At 34.1% G+C, this 23,396-nt stretch overlaps 1 protein-coding gene across 1 annotated transcript in view; it reads right to left on the bottom strand.

Annotated features, from left to right (window-relative positions):
• The window catches only part of LOC133336489 (serine/threonine-protein kinase haspin homolog), a 28,880-nt gene extending 5,800 nt beyond the window's left edge, over positions 1-23,080 (bottom strand). Inside the window, exons 1-3 of the mRNA XM_061544785.1 lie at positions 22,995-23,080; positions 9,586-9,693; positions 9,402-9,433 (exon numbers count right to left, since the gene is read on the bottom strand). Of these exons, the coding sequence (XP_061400769.1) occupies positions 9,402-9,433; positions 9,586-9,693; positions 22,995-23,080 (226 nt within the window). The remainder of the gene's footprint in view (positions 1-9,401; positions 9,434-9,585; positions 9,694-22,994) is intronic.
• Between the last annotated feature and the right edge of the window lie 316 nt (positions 23,081-23,396).

Below are 23,396 nucleotides of genomic sequence, written 5' to 3'. Positions count from 1 at the left end.
TGTAATAGAACCATCGTCAAGTCCATGGTGCTCCCCAGTGGTCTTGGTCAAGAAGAAAGACGGAAGCACCCGATTTTGTGTGGACTACCGAAAGTTGAATGATGCCACTAAGAAAGACAGCTATCCGCTCCCAAGAATCGACGACACATTGGACACATTAGCCGAGACCTTTTGGTTCTCCACCCTCGACCTGCAGAGTGGGTACTGGCAAGTAGAGATCGCCGAGAAAGATAAAGAGAAAACAGCGTTTGGCGTTAATGGGGGTCTCTGGCAGTTCAATGTCATGCCATTCGGACTCTGCAACGCCCCGGCTACACTTGAAAGGCTTATGAAGCGTGTCTTAAAAGGGCTGCAGTGGAAGTCGTGCCTCATATACCTGGATGACATCATAGTCATGGGACGTAACTTCGACGAACACGTCAAGAACTTAAATGCCCCATTTTGGCATACCCTATATCTGGTGGCAAGTTTGCTCTGGACACAGACGCAAGTGCGTGCGGCATCGGTGGCGTCCTTTCCCAGGAAATCGACGGACAGGAAAAATTCATCGGGTACTACAGCCGGACATTGTCGAAACCTAAAATCAATTACTGTGTGATGAGGAGCTGCTTGCTGTCCTTGAGAGCGTTAAACACTACCACAAATACCTATATGGCCAGCATTTTCTGCTGAGGACCGACCACGCTGCTCTCCAATGGTTGCTGCAGTTTAAGAATCCGGAAGGTCAACTAGCCCGTTGGATTGAGAGGCTCCAGAGTTATGACTTCAGAATCGAGCACAGAAAAAACGGAAAACACGGTAATGCTGATGCCCTGTCTCGTCGCCCATGCAAGGTAGAATGCAGGCATTGCTCAAAGGCTGAGTGTAAAGAGAATATCGTTGATGTCCGACTATTGCAGTTTGAGTCGGGTGAAGATTGGTCGACGGAACAACGAGGGGATCCCATTCTGGGCAAAATAATTTCAGCCATGGAAACGGGCAAGCGACCTAGTCGCAAAGAAATTACCTCCGAAAGCCCTCTTTTAAAATCCTATTGGGCCCAGTGGGACAGTCTACTTATAATAGATGGTTGCCTATATCGCAAATGGGAAAGTGAGGACGGTAAATCTCACCGGAACTTGATCGTCGTCCCAGACTCCAAAATAAGAGATGTCTTGTCGGAGTTTCACGATGGGCCAAGCGGAGGACATCTTGGCATAGCAAAAACAGCTGAAAAGGTAAAGCAGACATTCTACTGGGTCGGCTGCCAAAAATCCATTGCCGACTGGATCGCCAAATGTGAAAGGTGCATAAGAGCTAAAGGTCCAACACGGAAGAGTCGAGGCTACATGCAGCAGTATAATACAGGAGCCCCTTTTGAAAGAATCGCAATGGATGTAGCTGGACCGTTCCCAATAAGCGACTCTGGGAACCGGTATGTTTTAGTGGTCATGGATTACTTCAGCAAATGGCCAGAGGTTTATGCTATCCCAAATCAAGAAGCCAGGACAATTGTGGATGTGTTCAGCAAAAATTGGATTTGTCGCTATGGTGTTCCATCTGAGGTTCACTCCGATCAAGGTAGGAATTTTGAATCGGCGATCTTCAAGGAAATGTGTGACTCCTACGGAATCAAGAAAACCAGAACGACGCCCCTACATCCACAATCAGATGGCATGGTGGAAAGATTCAATCGCACCCTGGAAGAACATCTACGGAAAGTGGTGGACAGTGGCCAACGAGAGTGGGATGAGCATATTCCAAAGTTTTTACTGGCTTATAGATCGGCCATTCATGATTCCACATCCCGGACCCCAGCCAAAGTTCTGTTCGGAAATGAATTAAAGCTACCTGGCGATTTGATATTCGGTGCTACCCCAAACGACGATGTGAACCAAGATGAAGACAGTCAAAACTCGTTTAGTAAAGTCCACGATGCAGTTCGCCATCGAATAAAAATGGTTAGCAACCGCATGAAGGCAAGGTACGATCAAGCGGCAAATACCGATGGGTTTTAAGAAGGGCAACTGGTACTATTGTTCAATCCACAACGAAAAAAAGGACTATGCCCCAAATTGCAAACGCTCTGGGAAGGACCCTACAAGATTGTCACGAAAATAAATGATGTCGTTTATCGCATCCAGAGGAGCGACAGTCCCAGGCCGAAGATGAAAGTCGTACATTTGGAGCGACTGACCCTCTACGGAACGGGAATTGTGCCTATTCGGGACGAACAGGCTTAAGCGGGGGGCAATGTTACGAATATAACTTTAGATTTAAGTAAATTTAGATGAATTCCGTTAATTTAAGAATTTGAATTGTAACGTAAATTTCTACTACGCAGTTTATTCGAATAACTTCACAACAACAACTACTGTATAGATTTTTCTACATCCTTCCATTTCCTCTTTCATTGTCTATTTTGTTAGGTTAGGCTAGGTTAGGGATGTACGGCTGTTGTAACAACCGTCCACTCGGAAACTATGTCCATTGTCTATTTTGTTATAGACGTACAATTCTTGTTAAGCGTCATCATTGATGATCGCTTAATTCCTCTTTCTTTGTTACTCCCTCGCCTGTATATGTGTTGTTGTTATTGTTCACTCAATGTAAGTTTGTATGTGTGTGTTGCATTGGTAGATTGTTCGTAATCTAGGTGTTACCAGATCGTCTAGAAACTTCTGTAGCGACAGGCAAGGCTCATATAAATAGGGGAAATGGAAAGGCAGTTAGTCAGTTGTGAATCAGATCGCGAAGTGAAACCGTCAAGTAAAGTAAAGTGCAAAGTAAAGTTGTGTCAATAAAATCATTGTAATATTCGTAATCAGAAAGAACCCGCGTTTTATTTAGTACGAACTGTATTGGGAAATAAAACAACGTCTACACGAGATTAAGTAAAATCCAAGAACGTAACAATATATTAGTATTTATTGTAATGTAATTATTAGGCTAGTAACAGTCTTTGCATTGCTTTGTATGAAATAAAATAAATAAAATAATTGCATTTTTTCAGTCTAATTATAACAGTCATCTTTTTTGTTACATTATCCTCTTGCTACATTACTTTTTTAGTTGTTGTAACATAACATCTTTTTCTCTTCTTTCTTTCTTTTGTAGAAAACTTTCTGCCGACTTTTACAATTTTGTAAAAGATTTGCGATCGGAGTTAGCATCGATAAAAACTGAATTTTCCTCATTATCGACCCGATTTGAAAACTTTTCTTCAATGTTCGATAAGTACAAAGATCTAGAAGAGTTTGTGTCATACCCGTCAGTTTCTGGACAGAAACGCAAGAGATCTACAAAAAAAAGCGCCAGGTAAAACTTTGCCTATTCTTAAAGTCTCGGGTTCTGCTGGGAGTACTGTATCACGAACAGTTTCGGAAAGTGTCATAGATACAACTGAATCTGTTCGTGGCCAGTCGTATACTAGTGTTGTGACGGAGGCAGCTACTGAAGCCAGAAAGGATACATCGGAAGGAATAATAACCCCTAAAACCAAGAGTGTTGCTATCCCCAGATTGGGGGCAACTACTCATGTAATACAGGAGTTATCACTTCCTTCATCTGATGCGTCTTCAGTGACTGCTCCCGTGGCTTGAACTGGTATAATCCCACAAACCTCCCAAAGACCATTAGTAACGGTTCCAGCCATGAAAATGGTATTTGTATCTAGGTTTGCACCGGATACTACGGCTGATGATATAAATTATTATATTAAATCAAAAATTGAGGGAATACTTTTTACGATGCTTTATGCTTCGACCAGTATATTCAAAGAGTAGGTCTTCATTTAAAATATTAGTGTATGAAGATATATTTACAAAGTTGATCTCGAGAGATTTTTGGCCTGCTAGAGCATTCGTAAAAGAATTTCTAGAAAGGACAGAAAATTTGGCTCGATTGCCTCGTAAACCAGAAACGGCTTCAGAAAACTAAAAAAATTTCTTACTATTTGCTACCAGAATGTAAGATGGTTTTGATTATAATATTATAGTATTTTCTGAAACATGGCTTAAAATATCTGTGCTTAAACTGAAATTCTAAGTTCAAAATATAAAATTTTTAAAAAAGATCTGATAAATAAAAGGGTTGGTGGTGTCCTCATCGCAGTAGACGCCAAATATTCCACTTTCCACCAATTAAATCATATAACTGATATAGAATTTGTCGACATATCCATTGAATTAGGTAAATTTAAATTATTCGTCACTTGTTCACCTTCATCGCAGCTTGATATTTATAATCAGCATATATTAGCAATACAATCCATAATTAATAAAATGAATGATTCGGACCGAATATTAGTTCTTGGCGATTTTAATACGCCATCTGTGAATTGGCTTTCGTAAATCATACACTTACGAAGACTAGGTCAAGGATTTATTTTGAATTAGTTAGAATACCTCCTATTTGTATTCCTGAAGATAATTATCACCCAACTTTATGTATATCCATGGTACATGATTATTTTATTTCTGACAATTCGTCAAACTCATTAAAAACTACTTTTAACTATAAAAAAAACGAACTTTTGCAAACTCAACTCACTTATCTCATCTGTAAATTGGACCTCTATATGCCTTTGTAAGAGTCCTATTGATCTCGAGTTTACAATAGATACATTTTATGTTACTCTAAACAAATTTATTTCTGAATGTGTTCCTACTGTTAGAACTAGAAACTCTGATAAACATCCATGGAATACACGCGAATTGTCAAGTATAAAAACTCAAAAAATAAACATTTTAGAAACTATAAAAAATCAGGCTCCACTATAGACTATGCTAACTATTCTGTTGCTAGATCAAAATATACAATAGAATCCCGAAGGTTGTATAATCTTTATCTTAGAAAGATTAAGGATAATTTTAAATCCAATCCAAAATCATTTTATTAATTTGTTAATGTAAAAAGAAAAGTTTCTTCTAAGCCTACAATTTTAAAATAAAATAACCAAGAATAATATTATATTATACATAATATTTATGCCCTTCTTACAAAGTCGAGAGGTCTCTAAAAATCTACGTAGTTTAAAACCTATTAAATGTCCAGGCCCTGGTGGTATAACCAGCATAATTCTAAAGAATTGTTCAAATACATTAGCATTACCTCTACCGTTATTATTTAATTATTCCCTTAAATATGGTTATGTTCCTACTTGTTGGAAGAAGTCTTATATAATACCCTTACACAAGTCTGGTAGTCTAACAAATGTCTCGAATTATAGAGGAATTGCAAAATTAAGTGCTATTCCAAAATTGTTCGAAAAGTTAATTACTACCGTTATTTCACACAAAATTCAACCCTTGTTAAGTCCATATCAACATGGTTTTCATAGTGGTCTTTCAACTATTACCAATCTCCCCCCAAATGAAAACCTGTGTACGTTGCTGACCAATATTATACACTTTACTTCTAGTGTGATAAAGGGGTTTGTTCAGCGTAAACAAACCGATACAATTTATACAGACGTTAGTAAAGCTTTCGATAGGGTTAACCATGGACTTCTACTTTATAAATTAAATCATATTAGTTTTAGTATAAATTTGGTAAATTGGATTTCATCTTACTTACAAAATAGGACACAGCTAGTTTTGTTTGAGGGATGTCTTTCAAAATCGATTAATGTTCCATCAGGTGTTCCGCAAGGAAGTCACCTAGGCCCGATTCTTTTCTATTGTTTGTAAATGATTTGCCAAATTCTGTATCGCATTCCAAATTGCTAATGTATGCAGATGATATCAAGTTGTTCATTACCCATCATTCTGAAAAGCAAACTGATTTACTCCAGCATGATTTAATTAGCCCATTTCAATGGTGCAGCCTAAATTGTATGGACTTGAATTTAAATAAATGTAAACATATGTGTTTTTCTAGAAATTCTTCTTCGATAAGACATTACTATATTAATGGTTCGGTTTTATCAACTGCAGATTCTTTCGTTGATCTTGGTATTCTAATGGATCCAAAATTAAATTTTAACAATCATGTTATATCTATGGTAAATAAAGCCTATGGTGTCTTAGGATTTATAAAACGGTGGGCCAAAGAATTCTCGGATCCATATATAACGAAACAACTATTTACGTCTCTTGTTAGACCTATTTTAGAATATGGTTCTGTTGTATGGGATCCCCAATATGCAATATATTTTTAAAAAATCGAATCCGTGCAGAAACAATTTTTACTTTTTGCACTGAGAGGATTACATTGGAATAGTAGTTTTGTGTTGCCATCTTATATTAGCAGGTTAAAATTAATTCGTTTGCCTTCATTGAAAAGTAGACGTATTATGTTGAATACTATGATGGTACTAAAAATATTAAATGGTAATATACCCTCGGATTTCCTAATTTCTTCTATTAGAATAAATGTTCCTGTCCGATCTAGTAGACACTGTTATATGTAGACTTCCACCGCACGAATTACTCTATGGGAGATCCTCTTAGTAAAAAGTAACTCTGTATACTCTAATGTAGATTTTTGCTTGAGCGTAGAACAAATAAAATCTAATATTATTGTATTTTTAAATAAATAGTAAAACTTAAGGGGACCCCCCCCCCATTCTCGGGGTCAAAATTTTTGTTGATATAATTCGAATCTACACTGATTAAAGAATGTCTCTACAAAATTTCAAGTGAAAATCTCAAGAACTGTTGAAGATATATCCGATTTATTGTGTCAGCATCAAGTGACGGCTGAAGGGCTTCTCAAACTTTAAACGCGTTTTTCTCTAAACATTTTTTTGCGAATGGCGGGCACGATAACTCAAAAACTAATAATCCAATCGGTTCCAAATTTTGCAACGTTTCTCTGGGAGTGTATAGCTCTCGTATGAACTAGGATAAAGCCAATCGGTGAAGATCTTCCACATTTTTCAACTTGGTTTTTGGTCAAAAATCGGCGATTTTTCAGGTCCACCATTTTGTTAATTTTAGAGCGAAGTCAATAATCCTAGTTCATACGAGAGCCAGACATGTACTCTTTCTAACACCGTTGGAATTTTCGGATTCCGATGTTCCAGTGAGGAGTTATCATGCCCGCCATAAAAAATATGGACTTTTCTTTGAACCCAAAAAACAACAACAAAACAACAACAACAAATTTTGGTAAATTATTTTTCTTCCTTTTTAAATCTTCAAATATATATGTGCCAAGTTACAAACCTTAACAAGCATTGGTATTCATTTACCAGCCCATTTAAAATCTTAAAAATAAAAAATCGAGAATGGGGGGGTTCCCTTAATAACAAACACTCTCAAATCCCATCATGATACGGATCATGGTGTGTACGCGATCCCTACGCAAGGGAAGGTCGCTCCCTCGGTCGGCAGAGGTGTGAAAGACAGGCGTTAGAACTTCGTAAAAAAAATCATATTAATAGCCCGTTTACAAAATTAAACGTTGTTTGTCGTATTGTGTTCAAAAGTATTTTATAGTACGTTTACATTTAACTGGATTTCGTTAACCCAGGGGGTTTCAATTGTCAATTCCTTTGCATATATGTCAAATAATCCTCATAAAGTAGGTTAACCCGCTAAAAAGTTCTAACGTATATGCCGTTTTAACCTTATGAATAAACCTTGGTTAACAGGAAATATTTTCAAAGCATATTATGTTTCAAATAACAAGTGTACGATAATCTAGTGTTTTCTTATAAAAATACTCAACACTTCCTTTTTTTATAAGTTAACATATATTTAATTTAGAACATAAAAACCTTTAGCAATTTGATTCTCAGTGGATATTTGCAATACATTGTCTTTCAAATCAGCATCTTTTCCTTTACAAAAAAGCTACAAAACCGGATTTAGATCTACCCGTCTCAATACATCTTCCAAAGTCTGAATCACTATAAGATTCCACCTCTCAACCCAAAATTGCACATAATTAGCTTTTACAGTATCGGAACCACAAACACCAATCACAATTTTAGCTACTTGGCTTGCATATCGTCTTTGTGAAAGAAAACCGGTAAAATTTGTTCAGGTCCATTTTTAACACCCTGAAACTCACAACTGAATGCGCCACACAAAAATCAGCAACATAAATTTTTTACTGCGAAATGTCACCCTTCCAACGAGCATAAATCTGAAATTGTTTGATCGATACTTTACGAGAAATCTATCCGTACAGCCATCTGCCGAAACAATAATGGATTTAATTTTCCTCATCCTAATAAGTAATATTTGACATTATATTATAATATTTGTAAGTAACATTTGCCAGCCGTATGTCTATGCTAATGTTATTTTCTTATTATTTAATTCATGATCTTCGGAAGAATCAATCAATGGCAATGAATAAGTTAGAAATAAATGCTGCAAAGACAAAAGGCATTAATCTTCAAACACGCCGTCCGAAAAACACATATGCGTTTTTCTTTGATGTTTCTTGTGCTTTTGATAAGATTCCCAGAAACTCTCTATTTTACAAACTTTCATCAATCGGTTTATCTTCTACATTTATTCGCATGCTACAGCATTTTTATACAAATAATATTATCCAAAGTCGTGTTGGTAGTGCACTATAACAACCGTTTTCTGTTGACAAGGCTGTGTATTAAGTCATGTTTTGCTTGCCTGATACACTTCCCCACAGTGTCAACGTAACTTTCACCGATTAAAATTCTGATTTATGCAGATGATATTGTCTGATTCAATGTGTAATTTAGATAACACTATTTAATTTAGATGACGTTGAGAATACTTCTCATATAAAAAATGTTAAGAGGTCTATGAAAATGTAATTTAATTGTAAAAAGTAATTGTAATCTATCAAATAATAAAATAAATAAAATTAAAAAAATGTTAACAGATATAAATCTCGAGCTAATTCACATTCTTTAAAAACAATTAATTAAATAATATATCAATTGGAAGTGAAAATTATAGTATACCACATTAACATCACATTACCTGCAGTTTTTTTAAAATCACTTATAATGGAATTTTGAATATCTTTTAAAATGTTAGTATAATATTATTTTCAAATTTATACATGGAAAGACAACAAATGTAGCATGTTAATTGTAAAATTTCTATTTAATCAGATAAAAAATAAAAATGGGTATACCACATTACCATATACTAACCTGAGGGTATTGAGTGAGTTCGTCGCCATGTATTCAAAGATTTCCTCCATTTTCCTGGTTGTAAGGTAATGACATTGTTTGATTTTGAGGAACACACATTTTGGGGACTTTTAGTTTTTTGACATATTACATTATTGTCAAAACACACGTTTTTGAGTGTACGTTTGGCTTTGAAGTTTTGTAATGCCAATGACAAAGACGACTCCACTTGGGTACCACATCTCGAACTTTCATTCGTCAAACGCAAAGAATTTCCATCCAAAGATACATTAATGAAATGCCCATTAATTGGTGTCGCAGTAAATAACACTTCTTTAGAATTTACTGATTGTTTCTTCTTCGGAGTACACCAGTTTCCTATGGGGGACAAAGTACATTTGAATGGTTTAATTAGGGTTTCCCCTTCTGATGGAGATGATATTATTTTTTTATTTTCTATTGAGTTGTTCCAGTGTCGCGTTCTTCGGTTAGAAGGAGGAGTTGCAGGTATATTTATTTCGGTGTTCTGCCTTTCTGATATGTTGGTAGTCATGCCAAAGCAGCTATTTTCATAACTAGAATTCATGTTGAATGATGCACGCACATCTCTTTTTAACAATTTCATTTCTCTCAAAATTCTGCAAAAATAATAAGATTCAGAATCAATAAAAAATAATGATCAATTTAATTTTTGTTTTCTTCTTTAGCGTTATTATTTCTGAGTTTATGTTTTAATATTTAATAAAAAATTTATAAAAATTATGTGAATGATAATGAAATTGCTAAAAGTTTTGCCAAGATTTTTCGTTAACATTCAAATTTATCAAAATCTTCGAAAATAGGATAAACGTCATCCAGGACCAAAATAAACATTACCCTCAAAATATACATGTTTTGCACTGTTGTACCCATGGCATAATTATGCAAGGTAGTCTCATGCAGATATATGTTTCGATTTTTCATGATTTTACATGGTCATGACTATGATGGCTTTGATAGAATTATACAAGGTAACAGCAAAAATACAACAAATAATTTCAACAACTGACGACATTTGTAATGTTGCCCAATATGCCTGATGAGTAAGTTAACCAACGGCGAAACGTGTCGCATAATGGTGGGAATGTAATATCTCTCTCACAAGTTACCACAGGATTGCATTGTACGAAAACTTTTTGATTAAATATTTAAAAATAAGAATTATTGTTAAAAACATTGAACATTGGACGTACGCAGAGAGAGGTCAAGGGTATGGCGGCTTATTATTAAGCCAAATTTACTAAGTCTAAGTTTCAGTAGAATACATGCTCTCACATTTTAAATTTATGTTTAAATGCAGCTTCGAAGATTCGAGAAATTCGAAACATATTTTTGAAACGCACCAAAAAGATCTGCTACTTTATGCAACGAAATCTATAGAATACATAATAGAATCGTTCGGAGAAGTGGGGGAAATAGTACGATTTAATTTGGATTTATATCCAATAAATAAGAAATGGGTGCTAGATCAAACCATTATTATTTCATACAGCTGTAATGTTATTTTAAAATAATGTTATTTTGTTATGTTATTTTCAAAATTAATATTAACATATTAAATTATACTTCTGTTATAAGGTTGTTGCGATGCAGTAAATTTTCATCACAAAATTGTGTAACCGTAACTTCTCGCTGACACCCAACACGTGTCCCAGGTTCTACAGACTTTTAATCTAAACCTTGCCAAATCATATAAACAATGTTTGTGTATGTAGTAGTAGATAAGTTAAAATCTATGCGACAAAATAGTGACAAGGAGTTCCACAAAATGTACAGGGAAACAAAAATTATTGCAAAGGGTTGGTATGCAAAAGTACAGGTCAAATGTACTGAGTTCGAACTCCGAATCTTTTTATAGAACTGTGTTATGTGTCCCATATTTGGCGAACTAATTGTAAATTTGACAAGCTGGTTTCTGAAAAATGAAATAATAGTTAATACATTATCAAATGTAGTGTCATTAATAATTATAAAATGTTCATATAAAGTTTTTAAAGAAATCATACAATTTTTTGAAAAACATGTTTGAAATTGTAAGCAGGAAGTAGGAACTGAAGTGGATCTATGCATCACTATGTGGAAAGTAAAGAACCCGACCATGTAATCCACTTGATGCGATTGAAGTATGTGACGAAAATCTATTTCCAAATATAAATATATTGTTGCAAATCTTAATAACGATACCGGTAAGCACAGCATCAGCTTACCGTTATCGTTTGAGAAACCAAATTCAAAGCCCACGCTGTTCCTCGTTAGCTCTTATGTGTATGCATAAATCTGAAGTGAATACTGGCGACATAATAAATATTTATATATCTATATTTCTATATATATAAAATATAAAAAAATTTGTTTGTTTGTATGTTACTGATAGACGCCAAAACCGCTGAACAGATCTTAACGAGATTTACACTGTATATCTGGGCATGCCCTGAAAGTAACATAGGCTATATAAACTATTAAAATTCCGCGTGGATGCGGAGTTATAGCATCAATAGTAAACATACCTCAAAATTTCTGAACATGTAATATGCGTTTATCTTAAGAACGGTTACAGATACCGTTTTCAAAATTTGTCTGAATAACGAAGGTGTGAATACACACCATCCATATAAAAATGAGCATGGTACGATCAACGGAAAATTCACATTTTACTGCATTTTAAAAATCAGCATATTGAAATTGAAAAATTTTTGATTGTAGATTCGAAAAATGCTGAAAAGATTTGACAGAGATTTTCACAGAACGTCATAACATGCCCTGGGAATAACATATGCTATATAAACTTCTAAGATTTCCCGAGGATGCGTTGTTATAGCATCAAACGTAATCATAACTCAAAAATTATGAACACAATTTTCTAAAGTGTTGATGTGTGCTGATGATGTAAAACTTTTCAAAAAATTTAGACTCACAAAATCAAGCCCTTACTCTTCAAAATGATTTGCACTCTCTTGAATCTTAAAAAATTTCAAAAAATATGCCTCTAAATGTCGTTCAATTCCTACCGATTATTTTATAGGATCTTACAAATTAGACAATGTTGACTCCTTTGTTGATCTTGGCGTTATCTTAGATGATAAATTGCGATTTAATTTGCATATTGAGTCATGCGTAAATAAAGCCAAATCTTTACTAGGATTCATAAAACGATGGTCTAAAGAGTTTGACGACCCTTATGTGACAAAACGTTTATTTGTTAGTCTAGTTCGGCCTACATTAGAATATGGATGTGCATTGTGGAGTCCGTTTTACAGTTGTTATTCTAAAAAAATCTAATCTGTCCCAACACAATTCCTCTTATTTGCTCTTAGAGGTTTGCCTTGGAGTACAGTTGAAGCACTCCCCCCTTATGAAAATCTTCTAAAACGTATTAATCTTCCAACACTAGAACGAAGACGTTTAATGCTAAGATCTATATTTTTAATAAAACTTTTACGCGGTCAAATTGACTCGAAATTTGTAATCGGTGAAATCAAGTTTAATGTACCTGCTCGACTTACTCGTAATTATATACCGCTTTATCTTCCTTTAGTGAGACCTAATTATGAGTTATGTAATCCCTTTAGATCACTATATGAAATATATAACAACCTGTATAATGGCATCTCTTTATCTGATCCAATACATGTAATAAAAAATTCTACTCTACGTTTAGAACTGTAGAGTGCAAGCAGTTGCCAGATGTTTGTGTTTGTCCTTATTGTTGTGCTGAATTAACTTTAAATTGTATAACCGGCTGATGTTTACTGTAGCCGGGGTTCCCCAACATTACTAACCCTCCATAATCCGGATTATGGGGTGTACGTTCTCCCTACGTTATGGGGAGGAGGCCCCCTCGGTCGGCAGGGGCGGGTAAGAGTGGCGTGGGAATGATCGAAAAAAATGTAATTTGGGTATGTCTTAAGTACGGTTACAGATACCGACTTCACACTATCACACTGTTCCTCGTTAGCTCTTATGTGTATGCATAAATCTGAAGTGAATACTGGCGACATAATAAATATATATCTATATAGACATAATTTGTTTAATTTGCATTGCAGATTATTTTTTAACTCTTTGAGCTTCGAATTGTTTCCGCAATCTTAGAACAACTTTCCGTTCACAGATTTAATGCAAATATCTTAAATAGGATATGAACAAAATTTGGCATCGCTACATCCTTGCATTCGGGAGATACAGTACATTCTTTCGGAAGAATTAAAGTCCAATATCAAGAAAACCAAATGCAAAATCGACAGAAAAATAATTTTAAATTATTCTCTATATTCATTTTTACAAGAGACAAAAATAATTCTGATGACAGAATTCGTACAATTTTAATACGAAGCGATTTAAATAATTTGGACTGTGTACACAAATTTACCCTCTTCTCTATATTGAAAAACTCATAAATTTGCCAAAAATTTTAATTTTTTGATTTTTCTTTTGGTATGTGTCGTCCATAATCAGGTCTTGACATATGAAATCCAAATAATATATATCTACTAGCTACTTATTGAATATAAGCTCTATAACATTTTGTTGCCTGTGGGCAACATTGGGCCACAAATGGTTAATATACAATACATTTAATATATACGCAATACATTAAAAATAATTATTTATATATTTTTGTGATCCCAATGAATATTGTCTTTAGTTTATGGGAACTGTTGCCTCACGTTGTCGATCAGACCAATAAGCAGCGATATTGCGCTGCGATGGCACCGGAATTCATACTGGCTTTCATGTAGAAGAGAGGACTCATCCAAGTATGTAATAATTTTATTTATTAAATGTTCCACAAACTTAGACAGAAAAGGCATTATAGAAAATGGTCTCAGATCATTAGAGCCCTTTTGAAATCGGTACAACTTTTGCTATCTTCCATTCTGCAGGTAATACAGACGTAGTGACAAAAGTATGGGCAACATAATCATAGTAAGGAAACACTAGTCTTAAGAAATTCAATTGAAATCCGTCACAGCCAACGGCATGACCAGTTAATTTTAAAGCTTCCATGACCTCCACACAACAAACAGACCGGAAAAAAGCTCTCCAACAACACATTCAGGTACATGTGGCATACGCATATTATCACGTGACTGATTACGCACAAAATTACAATTAAGACTCTTAAGATCATCACTATCTACTACATCCTCAGTATCATAAGAAACTCCATTCGTTTATAACACTGGCCAAATTTGTTTCTAAATTTTACAGAGCAAATATCTTTATGGGCCAGTCTCTTAAATTTTTTTGTTTATTACGTAGTTTACCGAATATTTTTCAACCCTCTTCACTTTCACATGAATATACTTTATATGCAAGATCTCTTACTGATAAACTGTACCGAATCTCATGAGATTAGTACCAGTCATCGTTCTTTATTCTCACAATATTTCATCTAACAGGAAAAGCGGAATTAATGAAATGAAGATGTGTATCCAGCAAGCTCAACTGAGCATCAACATCAGCCGTACTAAAAATCCCATTAAAATTGCACTGCGATATGTCAAGTGCATTAAGTTGTCAAGTGCATTATAGTTGTTTAAGCAAGAATTGCTATTTAAGATAGTTAGCCTTTGATTTGAAAGGCCATTCCCGTTGAAATTTGTCTACTCCTCTTTATTAAATCCTTGTAATAGTATGAGACTGTCAGATTTCAACGGACTTTTGTTTACATTTTGAGTTTGCGCCACCTTTAGGCATCTATATGTCAACAAACAATGTTATTATTATTACTTGGATAACTTTCGTTGTTACCGACTGGCCACACATATTGTTGGAAACACCTAGGCTTTATTGTAAGCCACCACACATATCGTTGTGTTTTAAGGTAATATTGTTTACCAATAAATAAATAGTCGGCATTGGTCGAACCCTTTTACTAATAAAACTATTGTGTTTTATTTCTATTTCTTTTTTTGATCACGAGTACGCATTGGGCGTACCACCCAAGTCCCTATAGTGCGGCCTTAACAATAGTCAATATATTCATAATACACTTTTTCACAAGAAACGTAAACACCAAGAGACATAAAGATAAAGGGACGATCAGAAAAGCTAGGGCGAGATCATTGATTACTCAATTTCAATAAATTTGAACATTAACTGAGAAAGTAGTCTAACAAAGATGTAGAAGCAACATCGTAGTGCGAGGAATACAATTATGAACTAAATCAAGATTCATCCTATTATTACACGCGTTCCTAACAATAAAACTCTTTAAAACATCATTTTGTTGTTAAAATCTCTCATGATAACGTTGTCATATCTAACAACAATATCACAAACTTCATTCTCCATAACATATCGCTCATTTGCAGCAAGACAAGCATAACTCAAAAAAGCGATTTTGCAGAAAATGCGTTTTAAGGTTTCAATTTACTCACACTTTATATGGGACCGAGGAACTTCTACAGCTTCTCAATTAGAGTGTGTAAGAGATATTCATATGAATTTTTTACACAACATCGAGTCTATTATAGCGAACAATCGTGCATCGTTAACTCCAAAATCACGTTTTTGAGTTAAGCTTGTCTTGCAGCAAATGAGCGATACATATCACCATGTGGGAGATAAACAACACCAACTAAAAACGTACAATTATTAAATGTTAACTCGCAAAACAGTTATTCCGCAACACCATTCGAAGTACCTCTACACATACGAGGGTAGTTCGGAAACTTCTTAGCCTAGCATAAAAAGGGCGGTATAAACAGAAAAAAGTTATGTGTTTTGGAAACTTCCATCTCTTTTATAAAAACATGTAAAATTTTGATCTCGCAACTCCTTCATATAGAAACGCATCCGAAATTTTTTTACAATGGAAGAAGTATAAATGCGTGCTATCATTAAATATATAAATTCAGTGTACTACTACTACTCTTTTGGATCAATTAAATGTACAAATTCAAGAAATACGTCCTGGGTTACAACACACACAAATTATTTTTCATCAAGACAACGCGGAAGCGCACAAGAGTGTTTTAACAATGGCAACGAGTTAACGTCCGAGTTGCTTGACCACTCACCTTATTCTCCTGATTTAGCTCCCAGTGACTTTTACTTGTTCCCAAAATCTAAAAAAGTCCTTGCTGGCAAGCGTTTTACTTCAAATGAAGATGCAATTACAATTGTAAACAACTATTTTGAAGACCTTGAGAAAAACTATTTTATTCAAGGGATATAATTGCTAGAACAGCGAAATATTAAAAACTAATAAACTAACTACTATTCAGAAATATTCAGCATGCTATCATTGACATCAACACTTCTATGCGGCGAGTTAGAAACTTGATTCTCAGTATCTTTTAGCATATTAGTAACATGATCTTTTTAGGGTTGCACTTATAAACTTAAATTTTCTGATTTGTTGCACCTTTAAAGTTTACGGCATATATACACTAAGTAGAAAAAGTCTGCGTACAAAATTGTTATACAAAATTATATCACATGCTTGATTGTAGGTCTTCAAAGAAATCGATGGCGTTTAAATAGTTGTAGATCTGGCAACACTTTAAATATATTAGTCTGCTTACAAAGAGTAAAATGGTGATTCCCGCATTGTAGTTACATTAATTATTGAACAAAAGCATGTTACAGAAGTAACTATTTTAGGTTTTTTTTTTAAGTTTTTAAAAGCTTTCTATAACAACAAAAAAAAACGATGCCGTCGAAGGGGAAAGAAATAAGCACGCCGAAAGAGAAATTATTGTCAAGCTCTTCAATGAAGAAAAAAACGGCGGTGCAATGATATGTATGGGTAGTAGTGGCGTTGGACAATTGGAATTAATCGAGTCTACTATGGATAAATATGCGTACCTTAACATTTTAAAGGTATATTTGAAGTGGAGAGCCGAAAAATTAGGTCTGGAGAACCACTACTACTTCCAGCAGGATAATTAGCCCAAGTACACTGCTGACAGAGTTAAGCTTTGGATACTCTATAATGTCCCTAAGCAGCTTCGAACGCCGCCGCAGTGCCCTGACCTGAACCCAAAGAGCACCTATGGGATGCCCTGGAACGACGAATCCAACATCACAAAATTAAGGCAATGCTCAAAGAATTGCTGCAAATATCTTCGACAGAAACTTCCAAGGTGGTCTCTTCTATGCCAAAGCGCTTTGCAGAAGATTTTAAAACGTAAAGGTTATCCAGCTGACTATTAATTATAATGTAAAATATGTAATTGAAGCTATATTATTAATTTAATTATTTTAATTATTAATTTTTATTCCTAGTACGCAGACTTTTTCTAATGAATTTTCTAGTTTTTGAAAGTAATTATTTTTCTATTCCTTATTGTTAAGATATAAATTTATTTTAACTTCATAAAACTAAAAATTATCATATTTTAATGGATATAAAATATACTGAATTTTGTGAAACTTATTTCAGCATTTTTTTATCGAATTGTACATATTGGTATCTTGTACGCCGACTTTTTCTACTGAGTGTACATTAATTTTGATGCAGCTCGATTGTAATGATCGTTTAAGTAAATACGTCTTCGAACATTCACACCAGTAACATCCCCAAACATCAATGGCTTTTGAAGTTTACCAGTCTCTAAAATAAGCAGTCTCTGACACCTACGTTCCTTTTGATAATATAGCAACAATGATGTTTATCCCTATGATGATTTCAATACCATATAAAAAGAACAGAAATTACAGACATTTTTATAATAGGGTCACTCAATCTCTTAAATCCACTGATTTTTATATTGGATCTGTTTAGACGTCTTCTATCTACGTCATTTGAAACTGTTGCTTCCTTCATTTCTCATTCCATTTCATTTCTCTCTTGGTTACTTTTAACAGTGCTATCACACGTAGGGCGTATATGTTTTTGTTGTCGAGGGCATTCTTATTACTATACACCTAAGTCTGTTTTTATATGGTCTTTTTGTACACGGTTTTGATATACACCTAAGTCTGTTTTTACACGTTAGATTGGTTCCAGAAGAAGCCGTGTAAAAAAACGTGTAAAAAAAGACATTGATCTTATACATAAAGGGAATTCCCCTAAATAAGTGCTATTCACATTTGCTTTGACCAGTAAAAATTGTTTGTACGCGCTAAAGGGGAATTCACCTAAATCTTTAAACTAGTGTTTGCAAACTATCGATGGTTTCAGACTTTTTTCTTTCATATATACTTTTTTGTGATATGAACATATTTCGCAAAAATTAAATCTGGAACCAATCTACCGTGTAAAATTGCTGTCCACCAGACAAGAAACGCGTAGTTAGAATTGGTCTAATAACGTTCTTATAGATCCAGCGTATCATCTTAGCATTGAAACCCCATTTAGAGTGGGGGTTAAATTTCCAGTTTAGAATTACTCCCAGATATTTGATATGACTATCGTTTTGTTTTGGAAGATGGGCTCATCACACTGACCTATTTCTGTCTTTCTAGAGGAAAGACATATCTCCGTTTTGTCCGGATTTACATTTAAGCCCCTCGGTTCAGCCCATCTAAATAGAAAAATTAGTTCTCTTTCTCCTGACTATAGTATGAACCCATATTTATTTACTTTTAATTCATGTTTTCCATTTTTTCTGAAAATATTGTTGTTTTCATAGTCCCAATTTAGATTAGGCGAGTTTACTTGCGGCAAGTCTTTGACTGTAGGAGAGAGGGGCAATGGGAATAGAAATGGAAAAAAATTGCTCGTACCGACAATTTTCTGGCAATTCGTTTTGTGTATTTCGTATTTGTTGACATTTTATATTTATTTAAATGTAAAAACTATTGACATCAAATGAAAAAAGAAATATTTTCGAAACCGAATTGCCTTGTATAGACGCATGAAGCAAGTTCAAAAGGGAACGATAATAATTGCCGCAAGTAAACTCGCCTAATATAAATCAGGACATACATTTTTATATTTTCTAAATTCAAATGTCACATATAAAAATTTGGAGAATTTTTTGTTTGGAGTTCCACAGGGCTCAGTCTTGGGTCCATTATTATTTATACTTTACTTTAATGATTTACCTACTATATTTAATTCTCGAATTTGTGACACATTTATTTATTTTTTTTCTGGATGTGTAGAAAGTTGTACAAATTCTAGCTTGGATCGGTTTTTACATTGGACTCGGTTTTTACATTGGACGACATTTGACAGAAAAATGTAAACAAAAAATCAATTATACTTGTTTTGAAAATGTAATATTTTCGAATCATCAAAATAAAATTGAAAAAAAAACATGAATGAAAATCTATCAAATTTATATTTGTATCGCTTCCACATTGCGGGTTATTCCATGAACTAAGATTTGCTTCCTCAATCTTTCCCTGCAGGCATTTTGAATAAATTAAATACGGGCGGACTTTTAATAAAGAAGTATTTCGAATTTTCCTGTTGGGGGATTTTTAAAAACATAATTTTCATATTCATATAGACACTAGTATAACGTTGGAATCAAATCAGCTGGGTTTTGCTGTTACCTTTTATATAGTCGAACGGGCACACAGTATGAAACTGAACTAAAATTTTCTGATAAGCTTAATCCCTATCCTGTTCAAAATTGTACGAAAATTGCCCCAATCTAACAATACTAGGTCCTTCCAAATGTAAAGCTTTGTGGAGTTCGGTTAAGTATTGTGACTTTCATAGCCACTAGAACATTGTTGGTCCATTTCATGATTTCATTTTCCAAACCACTGATGACCTTTGTAGGATTATATCAATGCGAATTATCGATATTTGTATATGACAAATTTAAAAATTTATACATATATGTTTGCCTGTACCCAATATTTGGAATAATTTGTATAATGGCGGATAGGGGGAATGTGGATGATAACACTAACCTATTCCAGTCAGTGAAAACAGAAAGCAATGATCTCCATATTTTAGGACTATGTCCCCGCGGGCCAAAACTGACTAAAACTAGAAACACGGTATGAAAACAAGAAGATAGATAAAGTTTCGGTGCAGAGCCTAAATAGCTCAGTACCGGCGGATATCGTTGATCTTAACATGTATGTTTCTACTTTAATTTATTTCAGATTTTGGCAACCTAGCTAATTTTGCCGTATATGTTACAAAAACCACTTAACCTAAACTACACTAGCACTTATATTAAATCTTAAAAATAGAATAACAAAATTTGAACAATTTTAAAGAAATAAAAAAATTATTCATAAAAATAAAATTTAATTTAAAAAAATATATAATAAAAAATGTATAGCACGTAAACTACTCTTAAAACTATAAATTTAACATTTATAGCGAACACTTCCTGATCCCAAAGTTTTGAGACTTATTTTTCATACAAATCTTTACACTTTTTATAACGAACTATTTATTCGATCCCAACATTAAGTTTACATATATTTTAATTTGGTAATAACGAACTTGCTACAAAACTATGCGTGATATTGACGACGATAATCTTCACAAAAGTTAGTTTTTACTCTAACTCCGCTGATGACCTTTAAAAAATGTCAGCTGTAATGTCAGGGTTATCAAAGAAAAAGAGAAAACTACATTGAACCAATTTTTTCCTGGTCAAAATTAAAGCAACCTTTAATTTTTTATTTCAAATAACCATTATTTTTGTAACCATTATTTTTGATTACAGCAGGACACCTACGAGGAGTTGAATCTATAAAACGCTCATTTTTATCCTTGGATATACTATTCCTCGAATCCTGAACCTTTGGGAAGAGGTTATGTCTGTTTCCTAATTTGTTATTTTCTTCAGCGGACGGAACCACAGCGTTTTCCCAACACATTTTTTATAAACAATCCAACGCATTACTTCACAAATCTCGTAAAAAGATTGGATTCTATAAAAAGAAAAATAGCCGATACCATTATTTACATTATTTAACTGATGCAATACCTATTGGATTTATAAACATAATTTATTAAATATCATGTTAACCCTTTGTGGCCTAACACGCGCAATAAAATGGTTTAGAGCTTATATTTAATATGCAGCTAGTTGATATATATTCTTTGGATTTCATATGTCAAGACTTGGTTATGGACGGTACATATCAAAAGTATAGCCACTTCCAAATTTACAACCACATTAATAAGATCTTTTGAAATATTTTCCAGAGGTAAGTTTCATTACCCTATTTATGGGGATATATTATGGGGAACAAACCCTGTTATCAGGAAACTGGAACTTCGGGCACAAGAAACAGGTTCTTCAGAACGGATTAATTATAAATGGATATCACTTTTCTCGGTTTATTGGAGCCTGATTGTTTGGAAAAGGATCCAATATTAACCCTCACCAATTCTGTGCCTTATGACAGAGGTTACACGGGTAAACGCATGCCCAGGGCCGGCCACTTAGCTATTGAAAAACTAGGGATCTTACGCGGATACTGTCCGTGGAGTGAAAGCACTTCTGTATTGTTTGTGGTGCATTTACACACTAATTTATTAATAAAAAATGCTCCTTAAGAACTAAGTATTACAATATGACTTAACCTATCTTAGACTAATGTGTAAAAGAGAGAGAGAGAGTGCATCTGTCATAACACATGGAGTGGACACACACATTTCTTTATCTCACATGTGGCAAGCACGCTACACATGCTTATCAGTCTGTAGTGAAGATTACTCCCCGTAATCTCACCCAAACATACCACATGTGGCAATAGAAAACTCCTATCTTATTATTGTGTACAAATATTCAACCAAAATAATATCTATCTCAAGTGGACTGTAGACAAAAATAGACACCGGTTTAACTAAATATTCTCTCTTCTACACAAGAGACCCACAGCAAGACATTCACTATCTTTATTATTTAAAAACCATGTTCGCTACGTGAACAGCTATATATTTTAAATAAAAATCATAGCCCAATTTTGTATATGCTCATAGGAGAAAGTCTTAAAAAAAGGGATTGAAGACCGGCTACTTAAAAAAATTAAAACTAAAGGAAATTCTGCTCGCGTAGCCCATTTGTCCATAGGAGAAATTTTATGTCCGCAATCAAAGGCAGCTACTCAGAAAAAAAATAAATAAAAAAAATTTGGAGCAAGTTAAGTTTACACATCTGGATTTCTGACACTGGATTATGGGGACGAGACCTACTGATAGTTGTGATAGTGTGGTCTCTCATGTTTGGCCTTTTGTTAATTTTTGAGCGAATTTGGAGTAGCTCTCAGTTTTCTATTTTAAAACACACAAATTTCAAATTCGATCTTGTATATTACGTTATTACTTGCTTCATAATGAATATGTACGTGTAGTCATTTAAAAAACTTCATAATATTATATGTTCGGATTATCATACCTTTATAAGATATAGTCATTAAGATTTAATTATTACATGGAGTAGTATGTTTTGCAATTTATCTAAAATCGGCCTTTGAGGCTTCAAATTGCATATTTGAAAGAAATAAATAAATTCAATAATTCTATTTCATACGAGAGCCAAACATGTACTCTTTCTAACACCGTTAGAATTTCCGCATTCCGATGTTTCAGTGAGGAGTTATCATGCCCGCCATCAAAAATAAGGACTTTTCTTTAATCACCAAAAACAACAACCAAAGTTTGCATATTATTTTTTTCTCTTTTAAATCTTCAATTATATATGTGTAAAGTTACAGACCTTAACATGCATTGGTATTCAATGAATACCAATGAAAATCTTGAAAATGTATAATCAAGAGTGGGGGAGGTTCCCTTAAGACTAAAATGATGGCAAGTGTAATATAAAGCAAAATATTCTCCAATCTTTCAACATTAATATCAGGGAACACGCACATACAATGTTCATCATTGCAATCAGCACAACACGCTCTACTTACGATAGTTATTTCAAAAAGATCCTAGTAAATACATCAAAATTGATTTGTTCTCAAATTACTTCCGTATCCTAATCATGTCTATTTTTGTTACTATCTACACACTCACGGTTTTTCTTCCAATAGTTTATCGAAAGAATCCTTCCAAGCATCGTCAGGCAAAGTATTGTCTTCTGAAGAACTCATATCACACATCATTAGGAAAAATGTTTTCAAAGTCGTAGAAAATATATAGTTAGAGCAATATGTTACACTATTTAAAAATGTTTACAAACAAGGCGCACTACGGAGCCTATCATAAGTAATATTTTAAAGTGTTTACTGATGACGGCGTTGAATTTAAATGCCCCGGCCGGACAACTAACTCTGTGTTTACAAGTGACAGGGCAGTAGAGTTCATGTTCTGATGACGGCGTTAATGTTAATATTCTCGGATGGAGCAGTAACACTACGCTTAAAAGAGACAGGACAGACAGTAAAAACTGACAAACTTTTCAAATAAAGAAAAATC

The sequence above is a fragment of the Musca vetustissima genome, unplaced genomic scaffold, assembly GCF_032173495.1.
Source record: "Musca vetustissima isolate MV318-11 ecotype Yass unplaced genomic scaffold, APGP_CSIRO_Mvet_v1 utg197628, whole genome shotgun sequence".
Classification (NCBI taxonomy): domain Eukaryota; kingdom Metazoa; phylum Arthropoda; class Insecta; order Diptera; family Muscidae; genus Musca; species Musca vetustissima.
This window is presented reverse-complemented; position numbering and strand designations above follow the sequence as displayed.